Source organism: Cyprinodon variegatus, unplaced genomic scaffold (assembly GCF_000732505.1).
Source record: "Cyprinodon variegatus isolate N-32 unplaced genomic scaffold, C_variegatus-1.0 Scaffold182, whole genome shotgun sequence".
NCBI lineage: Eukaryota > Metazoa > Chordata > Actinopteri > Cyprinodontiformes > Cyprinodontidae > Cyprinodon > Cyprinodon variegatus.
In genome coordinates this window covers 776,709-799,042 of record NW_015150635.1, presented here as the reverse complement: position 1 = coordinate 799,042, position 22,334 = coordinate 776,709, and the positions used below count along the sequence as shown (strand labels likewise).

At 37.6% G+C, this 22,334-nt stretch overlaps 2 protein-coding genes across 4 annotated transcripts in view; one reads left to right on the top strand and one right to left on the bottom strand.

The window, feature by feature from the left end:
• The window catches only part of scaper (S-phase cyclin A-associated protein in the ER), a 71,005-nt gene extending 55,681 nt beyond the window's left edge, over positions 1-15,324 (top strand). Inside the window, exons 26-31 of one of the 3 annotated variants that reach the window (XM_015378942.1) lie at positions 578-733; positions 3,568-3,802; positions 5,132-5,281; positions 12,929-13,120; positions 13,792-13,840; positions 14,016-15,324. In XM_015378942.1, the coding sequence (XP_015234428.1) occupies positions 578-733; positions 3,568-3,802; positions 5,132-5,281; positions 12,929-13,120; positions 13,792-13,840; positions 14,016-14,125 (892 nt within the window). In that variant the 3' untranslated portion in view covers positions 14,126-15,324. The remainder of the gene's footprint in view (positions 1-577; positions 734-3,567; positions 3,803-5,131; positions 5,282-12,928; positions 13,121-13,791; positions 13,841-14,015) is intronic. The other 2 variants (XM_015378940.1, XM_015378943.1) reach the window with 2 other exon arrangements.
• A 2,197-nt stretch (positions 15,325-17,521) lies between these two features.
• On the bottom strand, positions 17,522-20,787 carry isl2 (ISL LIM homeobox 2). The gene is given in 7 exon segments (XM_015378916.1): positions 17,522-18,151; positions 18,892-19,059; positions 19,313-19,599; positions 19,704-19,963; positions 20,133-20,322; positions 20,620-20,712; positions 20,715-20,787. Coding segments are annotated over 7 exon segments (1,188 nt in total). The 3' UTR covers positions 17,522-18,034.
• Positions 20,788-22,334: the final 1,547 nt, after the last annotated feature.

Here is a 22,334-nt window from a genome sequence, read left to right as displayed (position 1 = left end):
TTAGATGTATAGATTCTAATCACTTAAATGAGAGGAAATTGATTATTACTTAGTTCTTAGAAAAGGAAAACTAAAATCAAAAGATGATGGAAAACATGACAAGACAAGTAGCAGCTAAATAGTTACCACAATACTGACTAGAATGCTTTGACTGACTGCTGTAATCTCTAGGTTTTCATAAGCTCTGTTTACTTAATTATCTTTGCATACCAGAAGCCTCTAGAAAACTAGCCCTGGGTCAGCAGACTGTCAAGGGCCCAAAGCAGGTCTGGCACAGGGGCCACAACAGCCGTCTAATGACACTATTAGGGGTGATTTGTGGCTGAAAGAGTACAAGGAACATGATCATGAGTCCTGTCATTGGCAGAGACAAATTGGAGATATCACAGTAATAGCTGGGGGTGGAGGGCTTAGGTGAGGTATTGACTTACAGTGGAAGTGCAGAGGGAGTATGCACAGTAAAGGCCTTTGTTTGCTTGTGTGAAAGAGCCTTTCATTTTTTTTTTTAAGCGGTCTTCAGGAGCACATGCAATAAAACATCTAACATTTTCTTTCTCTCTTTTACCCTTTTATCCAGCTACGTTGTAAACATGGGGTTGATTGATAAGCTGTATGGATGCTTCCTGTCGGTCCAAAGCCCAATAGACGAGCACCCCAAGATGTCTGCCTTTCTGCAGCAAGCCTCTTCTATGCTGCACCGGATGTGTGAACTGTGCATTGCTGTAACTGGACGGTGAGCTCTTATGAAGACACCCTTAACGTCTCTGTGATATCCTAATCTTTTGCTGACTAACTTACTCCCTTTTCTCTGGACAAGTAATGACAGAGACTCTGTCACAGTTGATAGCTTCCAATCACTAGAATCCATAAAGTCAATCTCGTGGTTTCTCAAAAAGATATTATGGCTCCTCTGCAGGCAGGTCATTCATTCCATCCAGTGAGCTGGCGTAGCTGTCGTTACAGCAGACAGAGATAGAGATCTACTTGACCCAGTGCTCTGTCACTCACCATAAACCTTAGTCTGCGGTGTAGGGGGGGAGCCCACCCACATGTGCCATGGTGACCTCCACTCAGAGAGGTTCAGTGATGCCGCTGACAGAGGCTAAGCACACAGTCACACTAAGGGACATAAGTACCACCATTTCTGACTTCAAAAGAAAAAAAATCAATCTGATCATTGCAACAGAAGAGCCAGGTAATAATTTTATATCAGAAGTTGCTTTTAAAGGGCTGCTGAAAAGGCTTTACTTTACACTGGAGGGGCAAATGACAACTAGAAACTAGTTTGACAAAGAATATTGCAAGAAGACTTTTTTATTTTTTATGTGCCTAATGCACTATATGTTTAGCTCGTTCTGTTTGAGATCTGTTCTGCTAACAGCCTATATGTCATTTATAAGAACATTCAGTGGGCCACAAAAATATTTGGACCATGCCAGTTGCTGTTTCAGGGGATTACAGTCGCATTTAGAGGCTCTGTTCTCGCCTAGCAGCATATTTCACACAAAGCCTGTTGGCTAACATCAAGTATCAGCATGCACTGCCGGTTTCATCCCGAGGTCAAACGCTCTCTGTTGTACATGGCTGCAAATCATAGATGGTGCTGCTGCTGCGGTTTTAAATAGTCTAAATGCAGCAGCTGAACTCCTTTACTGTTGCCCACCTTGTGTTAGACTGCACAAATACAGGTAATTACTACAGAACTGTTCTGTATGAATAGTTTAATAATACTAGTTTCTACATTAGATATATTAGTGATGTATCAATTAGCCTGTCAGATGTTATAATTGACAACTTTTGCCCAGTGTTACAGGAAATGCTTTACACAGGTTGAAAACAAAACAGACATGAAACCATTCAAGACACTCCTTAAAATGGATCAACATAAGTAAGCAGTGAGTAGAAATCCAAACAGAGTGGATGAGTTTAAAAAGAGACTGATAGATCATTCGATTTTATGGATGAAAATTTGTGGAAAAGCAGACATTTAGATTAACAAGGGGACATAAATGCTTAGTAATAAGGCAAATTTAACTAGTAGAATAGTTGAAAATAATTCTGAAAAATACAAAGTCATAGTAACCTAGAAATGCTAGAAGTAAAACCTGCTTTAGAATACACTTATCCACTTAATCTTTTTTTTTTTTGTTGTTTTAAGTAAAGAAAGTCCATTTGTGGGGGATTTTTACCAGAATACGCAAGAACCAGTTGTTCTACGAAAGCCTCGGATGTTTTAGAGAACATCAGTAGCATGATGAACACCAAGTATCACAGAAGATCAATGAGGGAACAATCTTTGAACATCTTAAACAATATTACAAAATGGGCTATAAGAAGGCTGCTGTTGAAAGTAAATTGAAGTTCGTTTTCCCACTGACTATATTGAGGAAGAAGCCTACCAGACCATAAACAGAAGACCAAAAATGACCTTTTTAGTCTACATGTAAAACACTCTGGAAGAAAACTTGGGACCAGAAGTCCCCGTAGCTACATCATCCTCACAGTTAATGATGAGGGCAGTCTTTATATGGTGGGGGTGCTTCTCCTCAGCAGAAATATGCTGCTGGTCAGATTTTATGGGAAGACGGAGCTAAATACAGGACTATCCTGGAGGAAACCCTGTTGGAAGCTGCAACAAACCTGAGGCTGAGCAGAAGCTCCTATCTCCTAAACATGGAGACAGAAGATGATGTAACTAATTGTTGACTCACTAGGCATGAATAAATGTTAACTTTCCACATCAATATTAATTCAAAACTTCTAAAACCATGTGTAATTTTCCCTCCACTTCAGTTGAGCCCTGCTTTGTGTTTATATGTCCTGTTAAAATCCACAGGGTTTTTTCCATTAAAGTAATATTATATGAAAAAGTGATCATAGTTGCATAATTGCATCCAAGGGTTGAAATGTTGGTTTCCAAAAAACAGAAGCTTAATATGAACACGAGATGAGAATGTTTGCTGTGAAGCAGTCTTTCCACATTCAATGCCTTCTTTTAATGTAGACAGGTTATTCAGAGTTACCAATGAAGACAGATTCCTGTAGCATTTGCTTCAAATTTCTTACTCAGCATTGAATACTAAACGGAATACTTTACAGTAAGACGATGTACATCTTATGATTTGATACTATGTTTGATGCATTTACTGACAGTAATACATTTTCCATTCCTTTCTGGTCAAGAGTTGCTGCCTTGTCTTTTTTTTTTTGCTGATCAGTATATTACCATCCTGCCCTTTGTCAATATTGTGCATATAATCAAGCACATGTGGCATTGATATCAATCAAAGAGATTCAAGGAAAGCCTTGTCCTTTTCTCTGCATGCTTTATAGGAAACAAAATCCTTTCCAAAAATCTATTTTTGACTTAAGTCTTGCCTCATGGGAGCTCTAGACTTACCCTCCCCAGTGGAGTGGATCTCCCTGAAACATCATTGCCAGCAATAAATGTCATAAGCACATGTCTAATCAGTAAAACGTCTTTCCAGATTGCCTTCAACATCAAGTCTAAAGGGCTAATCTACTATTTTCCTCTTTTTTTCTCTTTCTCTGGTTCTTCCCCTCCAGTGTTCCTAATATTTTTGACAACAAACGCCAGGACCCAACTGGACTTACAGCTCTTTTGCAGTCCACTGACCTGGTGGGAGTGGTGCACACCCTGTACTGCATCTTGCTGCACAGTTTCTCGCCAGAGTCTGCTTCCCAGACTCAGGAGCCCTATGGCCCTGGGGTCATCCAGGTGGCTATACACGGCATCCGCTTCCTCAACAGTTTTGCCATTCTTGACCTATCAGCCTTTCAGGTACGGATTATTATTGATTTATTTTTCTTTACTTTGTTAGATTTAAAACATCTAGTTGGTTTTTTTTTTGTTCTTTTAGGTTTTGCATACAAGACACATACAATAACTATTTCACATAAATATAAAAAAAAAATCTTGTAGATTTTAATTTATCCAACATAAACATGTTTGAAAATCCTTTCTTAAGTATCTAAACACCCTTGTGGCCATTAATGCTTTTTTCTTTATAAAAAAAACTATTCGAAGAGAGATTGTTCTCCGTGGGCCTAATTTGACCTGTGAGCATAAACATAGGAAACCTTTGACCTCAGGTCACTTTCTAGGGGAGGATTAGAGAGCCCAGTGGATGAGGTTAGGCTGAAACGCCAGTGATTATCACTGTACGAGGAGCCATACATTACCCACTCTGTGCAGGAGAGCGCATCGCTTTCCTAAGTCACCGCACAAACCGAGAGCCACACAGACGAGCTAGCAATGCTGTTAATTATTTTAATGCCTTGGGGTAATCACTTTGAAGCGGCTTCCTGTCACTGACCCGCCATATTCAGGCAACTCAAAACAGCTGGAAATGAAAGCGTTTTCCCCGCCAAAGTTTTATGAACATTTTAAATTATGTTGCTTTTTTGGCAGGGACTTGTAATCACCTTGTGTTTCATATTACTTCACTGCGACAGCTTATACGTATCAGTAGTGATCGGTTGATCACAATTTAAGCCGCTGGCTCACTCCGTTGCTGCATCTGCTCACAAAATGGTGTTTAGACCCGAATTTAAAAGCATGGAGTGAAATATAAATGACTTAGTTTTGTAACAGGCACATTTGGATGGAGTAAGCTGTAACTTATCTGGGATCTTGGAAATCTGTCCCTTTTTTTCCATCTAATTTACAACATAGATCTCATTATTCCTATTGATAAAGGATTTATACGTATTTAATATGCAGAATTGGCTCTTAGATTAGAAAACAGCTGAATTTGGTTGTAAGATTTCCAACCAGCCTCTGAGATATTGTTTACGGCTGTTTAACACACCCAAACCTTTAGTGAAATTTCAATGATCTTGCAGTGCTCTGTCACACTGGCATGTTTATTAAATACTCTCTGAGCTCCTCCATGTATCTCAACTTCTAAGCAGGGCTTGGGGTTGTTCTACACTTATATTCTGTTTGATTTGCTTATATACCTATACTCTATACATTTCCACCAACAAAACATCTATCCTTTTATTGCTTTGCATAGATATATTGTTTGGCGTTCAGAAATAACAAACACAACTCACATTTAAATTAGTGTGAGCGTTCTATGACATGTTTTGTCTGCTGTTGGGCCAGTCGGTTCTAGGAGCAGAGGGCCTCTCTTTGGCTTTCCGGCACATCGTCAGCTCCCTGCTCTGGTACTGTACCCAACATTCCTCGGAAGAGCTGCTTCATGAGGTCATCATCTGTGTGGGATACTTCACTGTTAACCACCCAGACAACCAGGTAAACTCATACCTCTAAATGATTGTAGTGTGGGTCAAATCTAAATATTGATTTAACTAAAAAAAATAGATATATAGGACCTAATTCTTAGAATTTTTTAGATTTATCTTTATGTCATTTACATTATATTCCGTTTACAAAATATTTAAACAGGCATACAAGTGATTAAGCATAGAAGAAATTCAAATTCATCAGTTGTGCATTTAAATACTTAAAATGAAAAGAAATTCAGATCCAAAAAGAAACACAAATTCGGATCCAAAAAGAAACACAAAACAACAAACAATATAATGGTACATTAGATCTGCAGAGTTTAGTTTTTTGTAGAACTGTTTTGTTACGGCCATATCAGAGGGTTTTACAGCATGTTATATCCTGGTATATTTATATAAAGTTACACTGAAGAGGCTGAATGATAAAAAGGAAATCATTTCATCCTTTGAAGGCATCATTTGGCAAAACAAGCTCAAGACTTTGGTGCTTTAAGAGCTGCCAACACAGACAGAAGCTGCAACAGAAATAAACACTTGAAATATTTAACTGTGTAGTAAGTCTGTTTCATTTTGAAATAGTTTCCTTAAATGAACTTGTCTGCCACAATTTAATTTATGAAAGGCAGCTGTTAAATAACAATAATAGGAAATTTTTATGTTTTCTTGTTAGACCTTTTTTTTTCCCAAACTAAACTTTCTTAGTTTTGTCTATTTTATAAACTGTCAGATTATTTCTGTTCAACCCAAGGTTCCTCTGAGGAGTGTAAAGCTGTCGATTTTTAGAGAGAAGAAGCCAATAATATCAACTTACTATTGTTCCTCTCATGCATTATTTGTCAGAAAAAGGGTGTAGTTTTGTAATTGTAACAAAAAGCACCTGTTAAAAGATTTATACCTTGGCACCTTCCTGCTTTTGGTCTGTGTGTCGTCCTTTGTCCCACAGAGTGAGCCTTTGTTCTCACCTGGAAAAGCGGAGATGTCTGCTTGCCCCGGTGTTACAACTACTTAGGGGGCTCTGTGGAAGTGAGCAGGATGCGAAGAAGCAGACCTGGCTGCTGTGTTGCTGGCTGTCATGCATGGCCCGTCTACCGGGCCCCTGATTAGCCATGCTACAGTTGGCTGGCCTTTGATTAGGATAAGCCTGACCCAGTCTAAGCGTGTCCTTACACAGTAAAGCAGTATATTGATTCATTTCTGTTTTATTTTGGGTCTTCCTCAACCCTGCTTTTTCCGTGCTTCTCTCTCTCTCATTTAATTCAGCACAGACCATTGTAAATTTAATTGGTATGTTATTGTAAATGATTAAATAAGTACTGATTTAAATTGTGACCAACAGCCAAACAAAGATGGCATTTAATTCTTGCTCAAGTTTCGGAAAATGTGTCATTTATTCACTACAGAGAACCAAAACAAAACTCCTTTTCACCTTGCTTCTGGGTTTAAAAGAAAACACATTTAAGTATAGATTGTCAGGAAACAAGATCCAATCCAACTTCACACAGTTGATCTTTGCCAGTGGTCCGGTTCCTGGAATGCGTCCATTCAGTTCTTCACCAAGATGGATGGCTTCAAGAAGGAATATTTAGAGCAGCTTGAGCTTTTCTCCAGCTAATGTAAGCATTGGCAGGACACAAAAGCGGCCCGACCCGAGGCCTTTGCAGTCACAGAGACTGCTGATTCACTGTCGGCACACTAGCTTTTGTTTATACACATACTTTAGAAATAGAGCTGCTCATAAAAAGCAGAACTTTGAAGCAGACCTATACGTCGAGATGTATTCCCTCAGCTTTGTGGGGGGATGAATAATTCAACTGTCAACCAGGGAAAAAAACATTGAAAGAGTGACATATCTAAGCCTGTGTTGTTGGGTTTTTTTTTTGTATATAGCAGCGTCACTGCTTATGGGGGCAACTGAGCCATGCAACCATGTGTTTCTTTGTCTCCTGACTGCGCCTGTAGAGAACTTCTGACAAACATGCAAAGCTAATTAGATGTCTTGTCATTGACAAATACATGCACTTCTTCTTTGCCTCTAGAAGAAAGATCTACCGGTAATCTTCATGTCTTTAACTCCAATGATTCATTCATGATTCATTCACAGCGATGATATGTTGGATCTTTTGGCTGATGAGATGGTAATTGTTATCTGGTGAAATGTTAACCCACCTTGTTCCTGCAAACTTTTCAATAAGAAGAAAGGAGTTTCAGAGTGTGGAAATCTTAAAAAAAACATTGGCTTTTCTTTTTCAGAACATGGAAATCCACCAGTCCCATGCAAAAAGAACAAGCTGTTATTTTGTTTTCGCAAACACAAAACCAGGTTTTCCATGTATGTTTAAATGCACAAGGTAGTTTTGAGATTTATTTGTGATATTAGAAATGCATCAGTCAGGCTGATTTCTAGATTTTTGTCTTTACAAGCACTGTGGCGCACAAAGACTTGTTTGTCTAAACTTGGCTTTAAGTGGGGATTTATATGAAACAAACCCTGAATTTTAAAAAAAAAGGGCCTTGAATGCTTTGAAAGAGGTAGCTCTGCTGAACCTGGTAGAAAATGAACAAAAAATTGTCTCCAATTATTCAGGTTGGCATCCGATTATCACTACAATTAAATTACATAACAAGATGATGTTTGCTAATGTGTAGATAAGAAAAGCATATACCTCTCAAGTTTTGGATTTGAAAATATGGGAGATCTTATCATATCTAATGAAAAAGATTACGTTTTTTTGTTTTGACAGTTTCTTAAAAATGAAGGGAAGAAAATCAGGATTTTGAATGTTAACCTGATGATCAACAGCAATAGCAAATCAAATAAAAACAAGTTTATTTCAATGACTAACAGCTTTATAATTATGTCAGTATTTCTAATACACATTTTGTGTAAATTGGGTTGGTGATCGGTTTTAACCTTGACTGGCTTTGTTTGATGATCACTGGCTTACTTTGGGTGTAATCACACCTGCCATATTTGGTTCGCTTCAAATGGACCACAGTTCATTCCCCTGTTAGTCCAGATCTTTTTTGCAGGTGTGAATTTATAAACAATGTAAACAAGCTGAGATCCACTTTTTGAGGCGGCCTCGGCCCTCTTTCAAAAAGACTCTGGTGCGGTTCGCTTCTATTCTGGACACAAACCAGCCTCTAAAATAAAGTCTGAAGAAAATTCTACTTCAGACTTTTCTGTGGAGACATGTTGGCTCACAATAATGGCTGCTGTGAGTCGGATTTAGATGCTGGCGGATAACAGGAAGCTGAACACATTACAGCAGAGCTGCTTTGTTTTATCATTTTGGAAAGTTTTGTCCTCTCTGTCACTAAACGTCATTAGTTTGCAAATCCTGTCAGCCTTTTTGTGTTTTTTTTATTTTAAAGTGAATACACGCAGAGACTGCATTTTACTAGTAATGGTAATAATTATTCTAGTTAACATAAGATTTTGCAGATGGTTTGAAATACATGAACAAGTTTGTGTTAAAATGATAGTAAAATCCTTTTTTCTGCACAGCAGATTGGTGGGCACATTTTCCCAAATAAAGGTTTTATTTATTTATTTTTTATTTTATTTTTTTTTAACAAAAAGTATAAAAAGTGTATTTGGATTGGTATTTATATTCCTTGAGAAGAAACCGTATAACCAGCTGAAATTCATGCTGGTAGATCAGAGCTTCATCAAACCTAAATCTCAGATCAATACGTTTCCCATAATCCATGGATTATCTGGCAGAACATGCTCATCTCCAGGTCGCTGCCTTATCTAAGTGGTCAGTCCTCTTCTTCCCACTCTCTTTGAGGGCGTTTACTTCGCCCTACAGGCTGGAGTCAAGCTTAAGGTCTATAACTCCTCTTAACCTGATGTCGAAACTCTTCCTTCAGCGGCCCATTACTGGAAAGACAACCAAGCCGTCTGCCTGCAGGGTAAGTGCAGCTCGCGCAGACCATCGGGAGCCAGCAGCCGAGAACAAACTCAATGCATCAGCCTGCAGAGTAAACAGAGACAGAGAAACATTGACATCCACACACGCTCCACTAACTGGCAGGAGAATGCCTTGATTGCTAGCTTTGGTACATGATTTACACTCTGCTTCAAGGGTGAATTCAGGTCCAGGCAACTAGAAGTGAAGCTACGGACGTTTTTAATCCCTGGAAACGTTTCAGCGAGAAGTTTTCCTTTGTCTGTAACACTGTTGTCAGGTTAGTTTCAGAGCTCGGTTATCAGCAGTTCAATCTTAGAAGGAATGACAGCATTTGCTCATTGAGATAAATAAGAGTTATTAAGTTTTATTGTGTAAACAAAGGGTTTAAAATGATGGGTACCTTAAACCTGAAGTTGAAGTGTCTTTGTCAATGTCTGCCACATAGTCCAAAGGCAGTTTACACACCCATTGTAGAAGTCCTAAAAAAGCACTAAACAGGAACTTTATGCCGTCTGCTCTGCTGCCTGTTATCAGCAAAGACCTTCCACTGGATCTGGTTTGTATTGTGGATTTAAGTGTCAGATATATGGCCCTACTTTACCTCTGGTTCCTCCTAAGGTGTTTGGGGGGGTCTAACCTAAGCAACAACTATAAACATACACATTAAGCGCTGTAGCTTTTCCAAAAGTATAAATACACAATATTTTCCAGAGCTTTAAGCTAGTAGCTTTTTATTTTTTTGGTATTCAAGCAATTGGGATTATTTTTATGGTTATTGACTCTACTTCCACAAGAGTTCCTCAGGAATTTGTTTGTTTCAGAACATTAATTTTACACACTCTTTGTGGTCGTGGGCTGTGAGGAAGTCATGTGGTTAAAGCACTATAAGGCCATTTAAAAAAAGCCAGGTCTCTGAACTTAAGGAAGAACAGAGCAGCTAAGGCACTTGAGTTTTCTCAGGGTTCTCTGTTAAATGTGGACCAGATGCACAGTGATTCGTTTTATGATGTTGAACTGTGAGGTGGAGATGCCTCAACTGTTTAGTTTCAGCATTAAAGTCGTTTCAGATCCGGTTTTTGGCTCTTCACCTGCGAAACTGACATCTCTGTGTACCTCTAAGGTCTCTGCCACCGGCCTTTGTTTTATGTCTTTCTGCGTCAGGCACTTGAGGCGTTGTAATTTGTTTAAGCAGCTAAAGTTTGGATGAAGATGCATGGTGGGAGATTATGAGCTTGCTGTGTGATTTGTGTGTTGGATCACCTCTGAGCTCCAGCTCAGATGTCCACTACATGCTGTGGTGTTGAATTCTTTCATAAATACTTACATTAGAATGAGGAGCTTCTTCTGTATTTGCAGACTAATGTTTATAGTACGTTTTTTGGTGTTAAAAATAATGGCTTTAGTTTTTCATCAAGATGTCGGAATGAAATATAAAAAAAATTATTAAGTCAGGTAGAAGTAGCATGGAAATAATGTAATACAGCCAGCTTAAATTAATGAGTTTCATTGTTTATCCAAAATTCCTGAGAGAAAAATTGTAGGCTTTTTAACGTTTCAGAATTTTAGTGAATTGCAGAAACGGAAAATAAATTATTCCAGCATTTTGTAACGTTGACAGATAATTGGGGCTAAAACAACTACGGTAATCACATTAATCAAGATTTAATAGATTATTGAAATAATCGTCAGCTAATTTAGTAATCGATTAATCGTTAACTGGAGTTTAGAGACTCTAAAACAAGACTGTTTCTGACAGAGCAACCTATTTAGAGCAGCAATTATAGCAAAATTTAAAAAGAATATATATACATTTTGCATTTTAGATCAAATAAAATGTTTTTGTCTGTCAATATGCCCTATCCAGAACTCCACAAGTAAAAACGGTTTAGTTACACCTGGTTTGATTTCGTAAAAACTCTTCCATAAGGAACCTTTGGTTATCCGATAATTAATCGATTAATAAAAATAAAAAATTATCGATAGATTAATCGATTTGCAAAATAATCATTAGTTGCAGCCCTACAGATAATCACATTTCCAGTTGACATGTTTGTGTCCTGTTTCCTGCTCCCTCACTCAGGACGATATGACTCGTTCACAGACGTGGTAAATTATTTATGCCGAATGCCCTTCCTGACGCAACGTTCCAGATGACACATCTAGTGCTTTAAACATTTAGTATAAAACTAAATGAAGATAAACCTCTTTTACAGATTGATTTTAAGTGATGATCGGAAATGAAACTATTTTGTGTCGCCACAGTAAAAAAAATAAATAAAAGGGTTCAGCTCTGAAGCGGCTCTTTAAACAGATAAAAGTAGTGACTTATCGCTTTGTTTATCCTGCTTCTCAAACTTGGAGTGCATTATCAGAGGTGGGGGCCAATGGAAGGCTATTAGTGTGTATTTGTTAAAACCTTGTAAATCTTTTTAATTTATGTTACGGCGACTGTGGGACCTCCCCACAGCCTTCTGGTTTCCATTGATGTTGAGTCGGCGGTCCTGCGGTCCGTACCTGTAAACCCGTGCTGAACAGGGCCGTCTCAAACTCAAGGAATCAATAACTTCTGCAACATATGGAGATTTTTTTGGATCAATCAGCTTTGATAGAGGAGAGATAGCAAGACTCCTTAGGTAGCAGAACGATTTCTAGCCTTTTGAGCTTTTTTAACATGTTTATTAAAAAAAAAAATTGGAAGCCTTTAGGAAAACTGAGTTAAGGCGTTCTTTTGACTTTCTCTAGCGCTGATGTCTCCATTGTCTGGGTCAGGAGGGCTCAAATCTATAGAGGATCTTTGGATGCTCATCAGAAATTAAACTAAATAACAAAATTGATCACAGTAAGGCACATTAATGCATTCTTTTTAAAAGAAATGCAAATATTCTTGTTTAACTGGCTAATTAGAGGTGCTTTTATATTCAGCAGATTAAAAAAGTCGAGTTTCTTCCACCACTTTCGTCTCTAAGCATCAATGTTTCTGAATCACTGTTTTAGACAACGTGCACAAAAACGTCTGTTGTAATGTAAGCCAGGCTAATAGCTCTTATTAGATGCCAAACAATCTTCAAAATGTGAACTTTATAAGTCTTTTTTTTTTTTATGAAATACTAGTAACATTTCTCTTAAAGTAACTGCTCTCTCTTTCATGATTGAAGATGTCTCTGCTCCTATTATTAGACTGTTTTTTTGTTTTTATATATATGTGTTGTTCTCATATTTTTCTTCAATTCTTAAAGAAATCTTTTAGTTTCAAATGTTTATAAATAAAAAAAAACTGAGTAAGGAATCTATTACTGTTAATGACATCGCCCAGTTCTGATAGCTGGTAAAAATTTGTACACCGTGTGTTTGACCTCTAGCTCCACCCCTTCATACCCCGGTTGCACTGCGAGTGCCCTCTTAACCCGAGCTTAACTCCTGCACCGACTGCTTTGAAGCTTCACACCAGACTTGAAAGTAAAGTTTTAATCGCTAATGAGGACATCAGCTTACATTTAAAATTTTCCCTCTATTGCAGCTTATCGTGTTGTCATTCTTTCGCTCTTCTCTCCCATTGTGTTTTATAGCTTGTGATTGTGCAGTGGGAGGCTCTCCTCCCCAGGTCTCCTCCTAATGGCTGTTTGTATGTTGTTTTAGAGGCAGATTTACATGTGGGAGGGGCGCAGGGTGCTGATTTACAACCAGCAGCGCCACTGTCAGGTTTTAGTGACTGACTGGCCGCTCTTTGTGTGTTCCAGGTGATGGTGCAGTCTGGCCGCCAGCCCAGCGTGCTGCAGAAATTGTGTCAGCTGCCCTTCCAATACTTCAGCCACCCGCGCCTCATCAGAGTGCTCTTTCCTACCCTCATCTCTGCCTGTTACAACAACTCTCATAACAAGGTGATCCTGCAGCAGGAGATGAGCTGCGTGCTGCTGGCTACATTCATTCAGGTAAATGGCAATTTGGAAAATAAAAGCAATGTTTTATGCAAGCTTAAAAATATGCGGGGTAATATATTAATTTAACCTGCTGCCGACTTGGAGCATCTTTAAAAAAAAAAAAAAAAAGTCAAACTCTTGGTTTATTCGCGCACATCACACAATTCCACCACATTAGCAGTCCATTAGCTAATTGACAGGAGGTGGTCTGGGCCGCCGGTGAATCTTTAGCAGGCGGGCTTTTACCAAGATAAATGGATTCCTTCACGGTGGATTTACCTGCCACTGCTTCAACTCCCAGTAAACATCTCTTCTCCTTCATCTTCCTCTGACAACAAGCCCTCTTCGCCACGCTGCAGCCACCACTGTTTAAACACCGATTAACTTCCATTCAAAGGGAGACAAGCCATTGTCATTTCTTTCAAACAAACCAATAATGCATGGCGTCTTGCCCCGCTGCCCTCAACCGTGTTAAGCTCAGGAACATTCCTCCGAGTGGAGCAACTTAATCCTGGATAGCCGAGTAAATCAGGATGAGATGGAACTGTCACAGCAGCTTAAACGTTTCCTTCCTTAAGTGTTGCTTTGTGCTTAAACCATGTAGTATGATTAAGAAGTTATTTAATTATGTTGATAATTTTGGTATCCTTGCATCCTCATTTAAAAAGCCTTTTTCTTCATAGGACTGTGCTGCAAATGAGAAGGATTCAGACGATAAGATCAATAAAAATGGTAAGTTATTTAGCTAAATTTATGTTTTTAAAAACTTTGTCCTTCTGCTTTGATTTTTCTTCTCTTCAGTGGTATTTTATTTTTATGAGAAGCTCTGACTCGTGTGATTTCCTCTAAAGCATTAATGGTTTCTGCCACACTCTGTATTAAAGGTTATGTTTTTCTCCCTGTTTAGCTCCCCGATGTTTGCTGGATTACTGCATGCTGTCCTACCGCTTTCCAAGAGATCAGTGGGACTCAGCCCTGCAATTTTTTCTCAAGAAGCAGGAGGAGGGATCGAGTTGAACTCAGTCCTCTGATTTAAAAATCCCAGTTTAGCCATTTCAAAGGGTAATTCCTTGATGACATCAATGTTTAATACGTTAAAAGGCCTTATATGTTGCATCCATGTTGATTTCGTGGAAATCTTGTTGATGCAGCAGAATAATTTGCACAAAATGTCTTATTTGTTCATTAAAGTTTAAATACTTTATCGGTTGTTTTGCTGTTTAAGTGGTTTTGCATGTATTTGTTCCTGTTGCACAGTTTATAGAATAAAACATTTAATTGTGCTGTAACTTGTTTGCCAAACGTTCTCATCGGGGACGCCTCTGTTCGTTTACTGTATTTCACTCGTTAATTAAATGTTTACTACTATGCCGATTTCTCGATATTATTACATTTTACTGTGGGTAGAAGTAACTCTCAAATAAAAAAATATGTATTTTGAGCATAAGTGCTGCTCCTAGCTACAAGTTATTTGTTATTAAGCTAAGAATAAAACAGTGATTTAATCCATTCTGTTTTTGCAGCTGACGGAAATGAGACACATATAGTTATTTACAATTTTCCGGTCATTTTGATTAGTGCAGTTTCTGTTAACTTAGAGGATGTTAACTCCGAATGGTTTATGAACGTTCATTAGAAAGACCTGTGAGATTTAGTGTCATAGCTTTTTCCTGTTTTTTTTTTTTTTTTTTTAGAGCAATTTTGCATGTATGTAGTGTGAGTGTAAATTTTATTTATGCATAATGTGAAATAAAAAAAACTAGACATCTGCTGTTCAAAATATGGTTTAGCTATTTGAATACTTCATTCAAATCTATCTCTGTTCATCCAAGTAATGGAAATATATTTTACTTCTACTGTTATTTATAATTTGTTAATCGCTTTCTGTACCGTTTTACGTTAATTTATTTGTTTCTGTCATTTTATTTTTGGTCACAAGATTCTTGTTTTTTGTGTATTCTTTCTGTTCCTAGTTCCACTATTAGAAAATATCAACCATTTATAGTTTAATTTCATAACTCCATATTCAAGGAGACATTTACGAGTTAATATATTTCATTTAATAAAGTTTGTGAAATACTGTTCTATCCTGTCGATTCTCTGATTTATTCTATACACATTGAGCACCAGCTAAACAAATACAGCAGGTGGGTCTCCATTTGTCTTAATAGATTATTTCATAGCTAAAGGCCAATTGCCATACTTTTTGGGGGGGGCGGGGGGTTAGTTGATATATTTTGCATTAAAGCTCTGCAAGATTTTGTTTGTCCTCTTGATTTTTACCATTTAATAGCATATTTCAATAAAATAAACTTTTGTAAATCACCGTTTCTCTCACCACTTAAAAAGGGTCATTTTAAACATTTTAAATTTTTCTTGCTTTGTTCTCCACAAGTCTTTAAGTGTGAAACGGGGATGGATTTGCTGACATACAGATTTTAATTTCACTAAGAAAAAAATGTTTATTATAGATCTGAAGCGGTGTCTCAGAATAGATAAAGAAATGTAGGAATCAGCCTTTTATTTCATCAGTGTGAAACTGGTACCATCTCCCAGCTCATTCAGGCTTGCTTTAAATCAGTGATGTTGAAATCTGGGGCCTGTGAAATGTTCAGATGATATAATGCTAAAATACATAGGTTATCTCAAGTTTATGGTAAGTATGTAAAGAAAAGGAAAACCTTATCTTATATTTTACTGGTGTGTATTTTCTTTATAAGATGAGCTATTGCTACAATGAAATCTTTGACATATTTAGACTAGTTCTCAGCATGTTCTGTTGTTTTATTATTATTTGAATTGGGCTCAATTTCCCTTGCTGATAAAAACCGATCCTCCCCAACAAATTGCTGAGGTGTAGAGTGTCAGTCCAAGCTTGACCCTCATGCTCTCCTGTCCAGCGGCTATTTGTCGCTCAGGATTCCTGCTGGAATGAAAATAAACTGAAGATGCGTCCGCAGGCAGCATGGAGTCCCCTCAGCGCTGCGCGGCTCAGTCAGCCCACTGGATCCCTTACAGGTGATGCCAGATGGAGATAAGGGGCCCCCGCTGCCTGGAGGCTACTCAGTCTAGACTTCCAGTCCAATAATACAGGACTGCAGTTTTGTAGGCTAAAATTGATTTAGTCTAAAAGCAAAATTACATTTTTATATCATCAGCAAACGCTGCGTAAAGTTTGTTTGGAATCTGGCTGCAAAGGCGCGTCATGTTAGAAATGGGAGCCAATGCAAACATTGAAAACGCTTAAAGCTGGAGAACAGCGGACACTTATTGTCTGATTCACTGACCCCTGACACAGGGCAAAAAGCTAAATAATATCTTGTCAACAATCAGTCACTGATCCACTTGGCTCAGAAACTATCCAAGCAGATTAAAAGTCTGCCAAACCTGCAGACAACTCTAAACAGAATTGTTAAAGCTTTTTTTAAATGGATATTTTTTTTGCCTTGATTTCAACTATAAACTTTCTACCCTTTCAGAAATATATCTTCTAAACAAGGCATTTCAGATACGAATCCTGGTTTTTCTAACTTCAATATGTTCAAAAGAATTATTATTATTATTATTATTTTTTTTTTAGCAAACTCTAGTTTTATTAGAATTAAGGAATGGTCTCCAGACCTTGAATACATCCAACCAGACATAGTAGGTTACTTACAGTTTCATCAGTTGTCTTCCTACAGCCAATTCATTTATGCACGATTTTGTTTATTCACTGTGAAAACTTACAAAGATTTAATAAAAGAATAAGAAGCCTTAATACTGGATGACGTCATCCCCTAACTGTTTCTTTTCTCCTTTTTTTACTAATACTTTTCAACAAGCATTTCTTATTGCCACAAATTATTGCCAACTGGTCTTTAATTTTTAATTATTATTTTTTTTTTTGTTAAAAAAGGTTTAAAATCCGGATCTGCTGTCTTTTTACAGTAAACAAAATAAATAATATCATATTAATTATTATGATCTCTTCCTTTTATTATACTCCTGACCGCTCTGATCAAATTCACAGAATATTTGTCTTATTTCTAACTTTTATTTGCTAAATATTAGACATCTTCAAATTAATTGCCTGTTTAAAATATTTAATATTCTGTGAATCCATCGAGATTTTTATGATCTTTAAGACTTTTAGGGAAAGATTGACTTATTTCACCAGAAAGATTGTTTGCTGCAATCAGCGCTCAAGAAGCCCATGGTAGCTGACGTCTTCCTATCTCTATTTTTATTTTATTTTATAAAACTCTCTAACCAAACTCTGCTTACTCATCCAAACCTAAATCTTCCTTGAATAATTAAATATCAAAACATCAATTATTGTGTTTTTTTTTCATTTAACTGAAAGATGATCTCTTTTCCCTATAGTTCTTCAAACGAAAAAAATAAATATATATATATATACTGAACGCCTTGATCGACAAAATTGATTTTATGCATGCAGTAAGCAGTTGTTTTATTGATAAGATCAGTTATATTTGCCTTCATAATAAATAGTAATAACTTATTTTCCGATAGGAAAGGTGAGAGGTACACCTCTTTCATCTGATCCAATAATTTACATCAGTCTAGTGAATCTTACAGATCATGCACATCTACACAGGTTGCATTTTCCTGACAAACATACTGGAATCTTCGACGCGCAGACGTCCAGCACTGGCTTATGTGCTTTAATCCAATCACATCCTTCCCAGTATATCCAGGTAGCTATTGGCACGACTTTTTTTTTCTCTACAAGAGGAAGCCCCTCGTGTTCATCTACAATTGTGGATCCAGGAAGCATTTAGAGCTTCAGTCCTCCCAGTTCCGATCTGCATGGATGGATCCTGCAGTATAATCCAGCCCGGTTCCCTTGAATGTCTTCCTTGCGCTTCCTTTATGGGGATGATGAGGCTCAGAGTTCGGCCACCAGCTGACCCGTCTGCCTCATCACGTGTCGACAGGACTCGGGACCATGCTGTTCGGTGTGTCCGGTAGCTGGGATGACAGGGAGGTTACATCGCTGCCCGAGGAGTTGCCCAAAGAGCCCGACTCAGAGAAAGAAACCTGTGCAGGAGACACAGACAAGTAAATATATATATTTATATATATCATAATCCCAGCTTGGTATGATTGATTGACTTTATTTATCTTACAGTGGAGAAATTTACTCCTTAAATCAGCTTAAATAATGTGCCAAAGAAAGAAAAAGGTGCATGGGATTTTTAAAGTGCATACACACTGCAAAACAATCTAGAAATAAGTATATAATATTTCTTAAAATTAAATCTATTTACCCTTAATTTTAGCAGATAAACAAGATGATCTGCAGTGGAATGAGTATTTTTATTCTTAGAATAAGATAATTAGATAATATGCACTTGAAATAAGACAATACAGTTGTTTTTTTCTTATTTTACATGTAAATTGTCTTGTTCCATTGGTAAATTGTCTCACTTATCTCCTCAATTCAAGGAAAATGCACTTAATTTAAGAAAAAATAACTTATTTGGATTCCTTTTTTTTTTTTTTTTTTTTTGCAGTGCACATATGACAGCTTTATATATAGCAGGATTCTTATACAAGGTTCCTGCACAGGGTAATTTATATAGATTTGATATTATGACCCAAAGGTCAATTGTAATTCAACTGATTTTCTTTTTCTCCAAATTTTAATAAAATCACAGCATGCAGTTTAGGCCCTTTAAATAGATCAGGTGAAAAAACAACTAAACCTTCAGTAAAAAAATATATCTTTTTCTGTCCTTTGCATGCGTTTTGACACATGCCCATAAACGCAAACCTACCAGTTGCTGGAAAGCAGGCTGGTCCAGATCGGTCTGCAGAGCAAAGTCGCTGAGGCTTTTCCACGGAGGCTGGTAGGTCTGTACCTCCACTGGGTTCCCCTGCACGGTGTTGTCATGCCTGATCGGACTCCCAGCCACCAGAGGAGTGCCTGTCAGGCCCTGCAGATTCTAACAGGGGGATGAAAAAGGTTCATTTTGTACAGATGTTGTACTTTTAAGGGAAAACGTCGTTAAGAACGTTTTTAAATTAATCCAGCATGAAAAAAATATATATAAGCATGCAATTTTAGATTTTCTTCTGATTTTTATTTTATTTTTTCCCCCAATTAATACTCAATTATAACTTTACAATGTGGATAAGTAAAACTAGTTGATTATTTTCTATTTCTTCATAATAATAGGCTGATAAAGATTCACATACTGTTTTGTCGCTCTGCTGCTGCTGCTGAAGCTGCTTCATCAGGATGGACTTCTTCTTGTCCTTGCAGCGCTTGTTCTGGAACCAGACCCGGATCACTCTGGGGCTCAGGCCGGTCATCTCCACCAGCTGCTCCTTCATCAGGGCGTCCGGCCTCGGGTTGGCGTTGTAGCAGGTCCGCAGCGTGTGCAGCTGCTTCTCGTTCAGAACCGTCCGGACGCGGGTGGTCTTTTCAGACTGTTTGTGGACGTGGTTCCGATGGTGAGGTGGATGCCGGACTGAAATGGGATCTAGGGTAGAAAATTAAAAAGATAATAAAAAAAATAATAATATGCTAAAGCCTAAGCAGATATTGCAATAAAGTTAATATGATAATAAAAAAAATAATAATTACCAGCTATGTGCAGGGGCCTGGTGGGGAGGTTCCCAGGGCTCAGCGGGCTCCCTGCAGAGGACCGCTCCACCAACAAGCCGTGATCGGCCCGACACAGCAGCTCATCGTCCCGCAGTGAGAACTCATCCCCCGGCAGGAGGTGCCGGCTACACACCGAGCACCGAAAACACTCCATGTGATAAACATTTCCCCGGGCCCTCATCACCAGGTCGCTGCTGCAGAAGCCCATGTCGCATTTTGCACATTTAATACCAAATAATCTGAGGGAAAATGCACAAATATGTATTTGCATTAATTAGACAGACCTAAAGCTTATATTTTAAAACAGTAAAATGCATTTACTCTTTTGGCGTTATCATTTTTTTATTTTTCATTTTTTTTGAAGCGCAAAAATAGAGAATAAATTGATCCACCTTTCAGGCCATGTACCTTGCATAATCTCTTTTACAGTAAGTCTTTCCGTCCCGGACGAAACAAGTGCAAGTCTCGTCCAGATACTGGTTGCACTCTGCACATTTCAGGCAGGCAGCATGCCACTCCAGGTCCGGGGACACTCTCAGGATGTACTGGTCGTGTATCTGACTTCCACAGCCCACGCACATTGCGATTCCCGACTTCTCTGCGCGGAGAAGGTGCATTAATGTGAAACTGTGACAGATGCATGTTGAACCCCACAGTCACCTTGAGAGAAACTAGTGCAAAACCAACATGACCGCCCATCCAACCATGAGCTGTTGCTGCGCAAAAGCTACTCTGATCTTAAAAGTTGCTTTCCATTTTTTTCCACCTTATGATAGAAATAATGTTTTTTTTTAATTAGGATGTTTGTGTTGATGTATTAAAAAAAAATCAACAAATTATTAGGCTTATAAGTATTACATAAAGAGTGTTGTTCCTGGAAATAAAGGTATCTTACTTTTTGAATGATCCCCCATATCATCCAAGAAAGAAGTGTTGAGCAGGACGTCCACCATACAGGAAAGAAAGTCGACGCCCGCGGACGGAGGAGCCCGACCGTCCCGTCCCTGGCTGCACGATAAACTTGTATTCCTCCTCCGGGAGGTGGGGAGAAAACAAAGACCATCGACCAGTGACGTCTGCAGAAACCTGGACCTGTGTTGGTCATGCAAATCTCTGCTCGAAGCCCCTATACTGAGGTTCTGTATATATGCGCAGGCTATGAGACTTTCTGCTTTGCAGAAATAACCTTAATATCTAGTTAAGCAACACCTATAAATGGCTTTGATCTCTATGATGCTACCTTCAGTTTTTGATATGATTTACACTGTGTTCATTGAAATGTATTCAGTAGGGTAGTGAGTATTTTTCAAATGGACTGTTTGTTTTTTATATTTCCTTTTTTTTATACCTGTAGCTGATATGTTAAGTTATAAGTCTTAAAAATAAACGTTGCTTAAGAAAGATTGTCGTAGTGAAGCTATTTAAGAATGAGAATTTCTTTTTTTGTGCTACTCCATAGGCTACTATTTTTGTTTCTTTTTATAAATACATTGTTTTGCTTTTTTTAGGCGAACCAATAACTATTATTCAGTGATAGCGCTCTGGGGCGCCCTCTACTGGAAGATTGTTCACATTGACACATTTCAGAGAGTTAAAATCAGCAGAAAAATATGTAGAGGATACATGGTATGGAGATTGAAATTGGATTTGAAACATTTCATTCAGCTCTAAGATGGAATTGGTTTGAATTTAACTCAATTCTGTATGTATTATATATATATCTATACATATATGAATGTATAAAAAAAATAAAATACAGAAAAATACAGAAAATACCACACACACCATGCTTTGTTTTCATGACATTTTTGTGACTTGCATTCATTTTATATGGCCTGACCCAGAGCCATACCTTAAGCATACCAACATACAACTAATCCCTAACCTAAACTGAATATATACCTTAATCCTAAAACTAACCCTAATTCAAAAAACAGAACTTTAGAACTTTACCATATAGGGACCAGTTGTGCCCATATTTACCTGTATTTTACAAAAGCACTTCCTCCATATTTTAGATAAAACTAGACCACACACTCACAAAACAGAAAAATAATCTAAACAGATAAAAAAAACTGCTGTACTGATTTGTATATATTTATCTTTCTAATTCCATTCTGACAGATCTCAGGATTGACTGATAGTTCTCTTAATAAAATAGAATAGAATAGAAAATCCCTTTATTGTCCCACAATGGGGAAATATTGGTGTCTACAGCAGTAAAAACATTATTGAAAAAAAAAATGTTACACAAATGTGGACCTTAGAAAAATGTATAAGAATAGCATAATAGTGAAGAGCTAAAAAATAACCTAATATAGTCTAAATATGTCTGTTATATGTGGATTTGTCCTGTGTTTTCTTTTGAAGATATCGATAAAAAATAAGAATGGGATAAACCCCACTCTTATTTTTAAATATATAGATATATTTAGATATATTAAATATATTTTTAAATATATAGAATAGAACAGAATATAATTAAACTTTATAGTTATTACCTTGTCACAAGTACAAAGCAACAGAATCTAGTTTGCATTTGTCCTGAAGTGCTGTACAGGATATAAAAATGTATTTATAGGTATTTGATATATATATATATATATATAT